At 47.3% G+C, this 9,160-nt stretch overlaps 1 protein-coding gene across 1 annotated transcript; it reads right to left on the bottom strand.

Moving 5' to 3' along the window:
• Positions 1-888: 888 nt before the first annotated feature.
• LOC134943426 (gamma-crystallin 1-like) lies at positions 889-8,569 on the bottom strand. The gene is made up of 3 exons (XM_063932289.1): positions 8,561-8,569; positions 5,815-6,087; positions 889-1,204 (listed from the first exon to the last, which is right to left on the bottom strand). Exons 1-3 carry the CDS (start codon positions 8,567-8,569, stop codon positions 929-931), a joined length of 558 nt encoding a protein of 185 aa, XP_063788359.1. The 3' UTR covers positions 889-928.
• Positions 8,570-9,160: the final 591 nt, after the last annotated feature.

Below are 9,160 nucleotides of genomic sequence, written 5' to 3'. Positions count from 1 at the left end.
ATTGCAATAAAGACAGGCAAAGACTTTAACATGTTCATCCCTTATATGTACGATACCTGTCTAGCCATTTACAGAGTTTGGGGTAAACGCAGCAGAATTGAATTACCTGTTGCTTGATGAATACATCCGAGTGGATATTATGTTGATACACGGAAACGTTGATACTATGGCCTTAATTCCGAGTTGTTCGCTCGCTAGCTACTTCTAGCAGCCGCGCAAACGCATAGTCGCCGCCCACGGGGGAGTGTATTTTCGCTTTGCAAGTGTGCGATCGCATGTGCAGCCAAGTTGTGCAAAAACATTTTGTGCAGTTTCTGAGTAGCTCTGGACTTACTCAGCCCTTGCGATCACTTCAGTCTTTTTGGTGCCGGAATTGATGTCAGACACCCGCCCTGCAAATGCCTGGACACGTCTGCGTTTTTCCAAACACTCCCAGAAAACGGTCAGTTACCACCCACAAACGCCTTCTTTCTGTCAATCTCCTTGCGATCGCCCGTGCGAATGGATTCTTCGTTAAATCCATAGCTCAGCAACAATCCACTGTGTACCCGTACGACGCGCCTGCGCATTGCAGTGCATACGCATGCGCAGTAGTAACCTGATCGATGCGCTGCAAAAAACGGCAGCGAGCGATCAACTCGAAATGACCCCCCATATTTCTATTGCAGATCCTTATCTGGTGTTTCCTCATGTAGAGATTTGTCTAGTAACCCTTTAGTGACCTTGCTGTACATCTGAGTGTCTGCGCAGGAGTAAAAGTTTTTGTTTTGAAAGTTAGAAAGTAATTTATAGTCATTTATAGTCAGCAATATTTGTTCTCATGTTTAAAAGTATATAGTAAGAGAATGCCCAATTCTGCACCTGGAGTAAAATGAATGTATTAGGTATATTGTAATTAATTTAAGCACATGGAAAACTTTCAGCATTTTTAGTACAAATCAGTGATGCGTCTGAAGGAGCCGACTCTTGCGTTCATGGCGCCCCAGTCTGTAAATCTTCTGTATTCCCTGGGTTTCAGGTAATACTGACGCCCCCTGTAGTTGGGCTGCTCAAAGAAGATCCAGTGTCCATCAAGGACGTTGCAGGAGTGGATGTCGTGGTAATTAAACTCTTCGTTCACATAAGGACAGTCTTCAGTGAACTCCATCATCTGACCTCTAAAGTCCTCCCTCTCATAGATCCTGATCCTGAAGGAGCCTCGGTGCTATTGCAGGGAAACAAATTCCGTCAATGTCAGACCAACATCACCAAAAGATTCTGAGTAACAGAGCGGAGGACTCCGATTGGTTCTGGGACCCTCCCTATTATTATATCTAAACTACAAAGTCTGCAAATGACATTGTAATTCCTCTTGTAGCCATGGAGATGATAATTATAGACGACCATGGTCGTTCAGCATTTTTATACATGACCCTGACTAGGACCATGAGTGGTCTGTAAAGATATGAGACAGAGGGTAAAACTGTATTTGTGGTGTTTCAATCTTTATAGTTTAAAGTACTTTGTATTTATTTTGTTCCATTAACTGTCTGGCTTGTGTCACTATTATCCCATGTGCGTGTTCATTCGTTAGACTATATATTCTGTACTATAATCTTACTCAGGTGGGCTGTGAGCTGGCACCTAGTGCTGTCATGTTATGTTATGAGGATGCCATTCTGTGCATGAGGTTACAAGTTATCATGGATAATCCTGTGTAAGCCATCTATCATCCTTATATGGTCACACAGGAAGTTTGAGGGCCAGGTAACCTCTCTCTGAAGATGCTCCTCCACAGGAGACACTCAGGACTTAAACCAATTTCCCTGTCATTGTTCCTTCTGCTTACTGTCCTTTGTTAAACCCTGGGCTCTGACAGACAACTCGGAGCCTGACCCAGCATGTGGTCAGCAGGAGAAGGCCAGCTGAGGGAGGGAGTAGGGAAATAACTGAGGTGGGATCCCACCAATCAGGAACCTGTGTCTCCTTCCCAGGTGAGTGCGGCATGATGGGCATTTGGAAGGTTATAAAAGGGGTTGCGCAGGTCAGCTTCTCATCATGTTAGTTGCAGGACTCTGGCTAAGGGGTGATTCTCTACCAGGGTACCTTGTGGAACGCATCATCAGTGCTGTGTGGACTTACACGTCTTTACTCCTGCATGGACTTATACCCATATTCTCCTGTGGACTAATCTGCTATCACTGCTGTGTGGTCTCAGTGATAGTTCTGCTGTGTGGACCTGTGTATCTGTAACTTCTGTGTGGAATTGCTGTGGACCTATATCCTCTACTGGGACTTACTATCTGGACTGCCACCTGCATATTGTTTCTGGGCTATATTTACTTCTATTTCCTGTGTATTAATTATTCCTGTGTGCTGTGAGAAATAAACCATCACTTGGGTTTCATCGGCTGTGTGTCTGAGTGATTAGAAGAACCCTGTATCCTCACATGGGCCCTCATTCCGAGTTGTTCGCTCGCTAGCTGCTTTTAGCAGCATTGCACACGCTAAGCCGCCGCCTACTGGGAGTGAATCTTAGCTTTGCAGAATTGCGAACGCAAGATTAGCAGAATTGCGATTGGAAATTTCTTTGCGGTTTCTGAGTAGCTCGAGACTTACTCTGCCACTGCGATCAGTTCAGTCAGTTTCGTTCCTGGTTTGACGTCACAAACACACCCAGCGTTCACCCAGACACTCCCCCGTTTCTTCAGACACTCCCGCGTTTTTCCCAGAAACGCAAGCGTTTTTTCGCACACACCCATAACACGACCAGTTTCCGCCCAGAAACACCCACTTCCTGTCAATCACACTCCGATCACCAGAACAAAGAAATTTCTTCATAAAGCCGTGAGTAAAATACCAAACTTCTTAGCAAATTTACTTGGCGCAGGCGCGGTGCGAACATTGCGCATGCGCATTAGCGACTAATCGCTCCGTTGCGAAAAAAAAAAAATGAGCGAACAACTCGGCATGAGGGCCATGGTCTTTTGAAATACTTAATTAACTCATGAGCCACTGCTTCCAATATACTTGGTGCACCTCATTTACCCAGGTGTTTCCATTTTTTAAGTTAACTACCCATAATTCTGTGATGGTAATTGTTGACCCCTTAACTGTTCGGGATGAGTGAGACTCATCCTAAGCACTACAGGGGTTCAAATGGAAGAGAAAGCTTGCCTAAAAGTCCATTTTTAAAGTTGACGTCTCTTAGACCCGGAACCGTGCGAGGCTTGATGATGCCATCGTGTCAATACATGATGACATCATTGAGGCCCACCCCTTCCATTCTAGACATTTCAGCACATTAAAAGTGTCCTATCTCACTCTTCCTGTTATCACAGATTTAGAGATACCCTAAACTTGAAATTATTTGACCCCTATGGAGTCCATGAATGGGAATATCTCTCCCATCCCGGTTTCAGCAAACACTGGAGTACGCTCACTGAAAGAGGAGATTCCTCTTTTTCTAAAATGATGTGGCCGCTTAGTAATTATTGTCCGGTGATCATCTGTGATCTCCAGACAGGTGACTGAGTGTTTGCAATTAGATGCCCAGTGAACTGAAAGAACAAGTGGGTTGTATGAACTCATGTCATGTGGAGACGCATTTCACACCATGACCTTGGGCACCAGCTTGACAGGAGCCTTATTTCCCTTCTTTGTAATGGCTGACAGAAGGCTACCCATAAGACCGGAGAGGATTAAATCCTGAGGCAAGCTTGGTCTGTGCCTCATGGCATTACAGGGGACTGTCCATTGATGAATAGGTTGCTATGGCCAATAACATACTGTATAGTGGTGTGGAAGGTTGGTAGACAGTGGGTTTCATATGTAATCCTGAGAGAGATTCTTTTGCTGATAATCTTCCCACCCTAATGATTTTGTTCCTCCAGGCAGGAAAAGGGGCAGATCAGTGGCTTAATGGTGCAATGATGGGAACACTCGCCTTCCAGTAAGGACTTGGCTGATATCACCTGCTGGCTGGGCTTCCATCAGAAATTTTGGGGCCCAGGACTGACAAAATAGACAGAGCCCCCCCCCCCAAAAAGAAAAAAAGATTCTGCCACAGCGTTCCACCCCTATGTGATGTCACACACCATGACGTTACATAATGGCAGAGCATTATGGACCTGCAGGAACCATTCACAGAGCTGATGCGCCAGGAAGGCTTCCTGCGCATCAGCTTGCTGTTGTTGCGCTGCCTATGCAGCTCTCCAGATGTTGGCTGTAGGAGCCAGGGGCGGGCCCCCCTCTCTATATGGGCCCGGGCCTTCAGTCCCCGCAGTCCCCTCCTGATGGCTGCCCTGCCTGCTGGGGATGAGTTATGTCACCCTTCTCGGTTTCCGGTATGAATGGTCGACAATGTTAAGGTCGACACTCATTAGGTCGACCACTATTGGTCGACACTGACATGGTCGACATGGACAAATGGTCGACACATGAAAATGGTCGACACGTGAAAGGTCTACACATAAAAAGGTCGATATGAGTTTTTTAAACTTTTTTTGGTGTCGTTTTCTGCGTAAAGTGATGGGGAACCCCAAGTAGTGCACCGCGTCCCCTCGCAAGTTGCCTCGCTCCACTACCGCTGCGCTCGGCACAGGTTACCGTTCCCAATCGTAGTCCACGTGGATCGGAAAGTATGAAAAAGTTCCAAAAAAGATTTTATTTTTTTTAAAAACTCACGTCAACCATTTTCATGTGTCGACCATTTGTCCATGTTGACCATGTCAATGTTGACCAATAGTGGTCGACCTAATGAGTGTCGATCTTAACACTGTCGACCTTCTGACCGGATACCCCCTTCTCGGGGGCATAACTAGGCATGATATGGAGGGCCATTACAGTATGTAGAAGCTGAAACCCTGAACCCTTGAGCACTTTGGGCGGGCTGTTGCCTAACCATTAAACACCCTCTTCTGCTCCCAGTGCATGTAACGCTCTAAGGGGGTCATTCTGACCTGTTCGCTCGCTGCTTTTTAACGCAGCAGAGTGAACGGGTCCCTACTGCGCATGCGCCGGCGCATGCCAGATGGCTGAAGGCAGTAGCAGGGATGCGATCGCCTCTGCCTGATTGACAGGCAGAGGCGATCGCTGGGCGGGAGGGGGCGGAACGGCTGCGTTTGCCCGCCGTTTCGTGGGTGCGGTCCGGCCAACGCAGGCGTGGGTGGATTGAACGGGGGGTGGGCCACAGCGGCTGCGTGACGTCACATGCAGCCGCTGCGGGCCGGGAGCGATGAGTAGCTCCCGGCCAGCACGCTAAAGCTGCGCTGGCCGGGAGCTACTCTTGAAGTGCAAAGGCATCGCCGCTGTGCGATACCTTTGCACTTCTGCGGGGGAAGGGGGGGGGCAGACTGACATGCGGGGCGGACTAGCCCTGTGCTGGGCGTCCCCCCGCATGTCAGTGTGAATGATCGTAGCTGTGCTAAATTTAGCACAGCTATGATCAACTCGGAATGACCCCCCCTAAAACTGTTGTTAGCATATAAATTGTTTCGGCGCCTTCTTGCACAATTTCCCCATTTGTTTTAAGAATAACAATGACAGAGAAAGCGGTTTATCAGTGTCATACAATAAGCGCCGGTTATGGGGTTGTGTTAGTATTATTTGGTATACAGTACTGTATGTAGGGAACATCCATAGAGAATAACATATTAAAGTTAATGGCAGACAACTGAGGATCACAAAGTACAAATAAAACTATCAATTACTAAAACAGCTCATCTCTATTATACTATCCTTAAAAGCAAATACTGACGTAATCAATTCTGCTACCCAATATCACGGCTATTACGTTGTTCGCAGCCAGAGATATCGGCGGGGAAGCCGCCTTACCTGGGGGATTACGCGGCAGGACCTGATGGAGTCGCTCAGGCCGGACCAGTGCTGGCAGTCCGGGTACTCGCCCCTCTTCACAAAGTACTGCTGTCCGGTGTAGTTGGGACGCTCGTAAATCATCCAGTTTCCATTCTCCACCCGGATGGAGTTGCAGCGACTGAAGTAAGAATTCAGCTCGGAGCTGTCGCTGCTGCACTCATGGGAGCGGCCCTGGAAGTTCCTGTCCTCGTAGAAGACGATCTGGGGAATATTTGACAAACGATGGATTTGCTGCAGACAAGGGGGGTAATTCCAAGTTGATCGCAGCAGGATTTTTGTTAGCAATTGGGCAAAACCATGGCCCTCATTCCGAGTTGGTCGGTCGCAAGGCGAATTTAGCAGAGTTGCTCACGCTAAGCCGCCGCCTACTGGGAGTGAATCTTAGCTTCTTAAAATTGCGACCGATGTATTCGCAATATTGCGATTACTAACTACTTAGCAGTTTCAGAGTAGCTCCAGACTTACTCTGCCTGTGCGATCAGTTCAGTGCTTGTCGTTCCTGGTTGACGTCACAAACACACCCAGCGTTCGCCCAGGCACTCCCACCGTTTCCCCGGCCACTCCTGCGTTTTTTCCGGAAACGGCAGCGTTTTCAGCCACACGCCCCTGAAACGCCGTGTTTCCGCCCAGTAACACCCATTTCCTGTCAATCACATTACGATCGCCGGAGCGAAGAAAAAGCCGTGAGTAAAAATACTTTCTTCATAGTAAAGTTACTTGGCGCAGTCGCAGTGCGAACTTTGCGCATGCGTACTAAGCGGATTTTCACTGCGATGCGATGAAAAAGAACGAGCGAACAACTCGGAATGAGGGCCCATGTGCACTGCAGGGGAGGCAGATATAACATGTGCAGAGAGAGTTAGATTTGGGTGTGGTATGTTCAATCTGCAATCTAATTTGCAGTGTAAAAATAAAGCAGCCAGTATTTACCCTGCACAGAAACAAAATAACCCACCCAAATCTAACTCTCTCTACACATGTTATATCTGCCTCCCCTGCAGTGCACATGGTTTTGCCCAATTGCTATCAAAAATCCTGCTGCGATCAACTTGGAATTACCCCCAAGGTTATTGCAGTCCAGACTACGTTGTTTTGTCTAGCAGTATGAATGCACGTCTAGATTGAATGGTCATAAAACACAAGCACTCATGCAATTTTGCATTGTAATTTGGTCCCCTGGAGGGTGATGAAGGTAAAGCTTAAATATTACTATTAAAATAAAAAATAAATGTTTTTGAGACAATAAATATGGGGCTGATTCACTGTCGGATGCAGAGACGCACACAGTCCCGTCTGCAATGCCGCTACGAAGCCCTTTCCTGGTGTCAATCCGAGTGTCTGAGACGCACACTGTCAGCTTCCGATAGACACACCATCGGAAATTGCGCCTGGCCTGTGGAAGGTTCAGTTTCTCCGTCTGAGTGTGGCCTCCTATGTGAGTGCTACAGTGTCTCTGTACACAACCGCTTTCAGCGACACCCCTAAAAGATGCAACACCTCCTATTACCTCCGAGTCACCATCCAGGAGCGCCCCTTACATCCCTGATCCTGTGCGTCCAAATCTGCGCTGCACGTCATTACAAACAAATTCAGGACGCACGCGCATACTAAAAACATTGCTCTACTGCGTCCAACATCGTTTCTGCCTCCGACTCAGAATCAGGCCCTATTAGCGCGGTATTGAGTTACGTTTTAATAGATGGTGCTATGGTTGAAATGTGCTCTAAGGACAGAACAAAAAGTTATTTTTTTTATGGTTTTTTAAAAAACATCTTACTGTAGGGGAGCTTTAGAGAGAGATAAAGGGGGTCATTCCGAGTTGATCGCTCGCTAGCAGTTTTTAGCAGCCGTACAAATGCATTGTCGCCGCCCACCGGGGAGTGTATTGTCGCTTTGCAGAAGTGCGAACGCCTGTGTAGCAGAGCGCCTGCAAACACATTTTGTGCAAAACAAAACCAGACCTGTAGTTACTTATCCTGTGCGATGATTCTAACGACGGAGGGAAGGCTTTTGACGTCACACACCCGCCCAGCGAACGCCCAGCCACGCCTGTGTTTTCCCCAACACGCCTGCGTTTTTCAAAGCACTACCTGAAAACGGTCAGTTGACACCCAGAAACACCCACTTTCTGTCAATCTCCTTGCGGCCGTCTGTGCGAATGTAATCGTCGCTAGAACCAGTGCAAAACCACAATGGACTTTGTACCCGTACGACGCGCGTGCGCATTGCGGATCATACGCATGCGCAGATTAGCCGTTTTTTTCACTGATCGCTACACAGAGAACAACGGCAGCTAGCGATCAACTCAGAATGACCCCCAAAGTACCAACCGATCAACTTCTGTCATTTTGCAGGCTGTGTTTGAAAAATGACAGACGCTGATTGATTGATTGATTGATTGGTACTTTATCTCTCTCCAGTTTATCTCTCTCTAAGGTTTGAAACATCTCCCCACCTGTCTAAAACATGCAGAGGTATATATAAAGTTAGTATCAAAGGTATATTCAATCATAAAACAGGACGCAAATGATGTATAAACAGCTCCATGAAGCGCAGAGCCCTGTATACACATTACTGTGTTATATTCTATTGCAGGAAACAGCACACGCAGCAGAACAGAGAGACCGTACGTACTTCCCTTTGCAGACAGCAGACGTCGGGGCTATTACCTGCCTGCATGCACAGAATGTGATGAATATATTACCTTTTCCATCTTGGATGTTAGTGTAGTTGTGCAGAGAGAAACTGTGCTCCCAATTTATAGCCGTCACTAACAATGGACTTTGCATAACAATGACTTCATGAAATAGAATGTACATGGGATTGACAATGTCAGCAAGTAACACAACAAAACCACAAACTCAGGCAGCATGTTCTATGTTACTCTGCACTATTATTTAAAGGGTTCAGTGTCATCTGTACAGCAACGTATTATGGAGTAATAGACTACCTGAGAGTTCCGCGTATTGGCCCTCATTCCGAAATGAACGCTCGCTAGCTACTTTTAGCAGCCATGCAAACGCATAGTCGCCGCCCATGGGGGAGTGTATTTTCGCTTTGCAGGAGTGCGAACGCGTGTGCAGCAGAGCGCCTGCAAAATCATTTTGTACAGAACAAGACCAGCCCTGTAGTTACTTATTCTGTGCGATGATGGCTGCCACGAGTGACACGGTAATGACGTCAGATACCCGCCCAGCAAACGCCCGGCCACGCCTGCGTTTTTCCAAACACTCCCAGAAAATGGTCAGTTGCCACCCACAAACGCCCTCTTCCTGTCAATTTCCATGCGATCGGCTGTGCGACT

Source organism: Pseudophryne corroboree, chromosome 7, assembly GCF_028390025.1.
Source record: "Pseudophryne corroboree isolate aPseCor3 chromosome 7, aPseCor3.hap2, whole genome shotgun sequence".
NCBI lineage: Eukaryota > Metazoa > Chordata > Amphibia > Anura > Myobatrachidae > Pseudophryne > Pseudophryne corroboree.
Note: the sequence above shows the minus strand (reverse complement) of the source record. Positions and strands in the feature narration are given on the sequence as shown.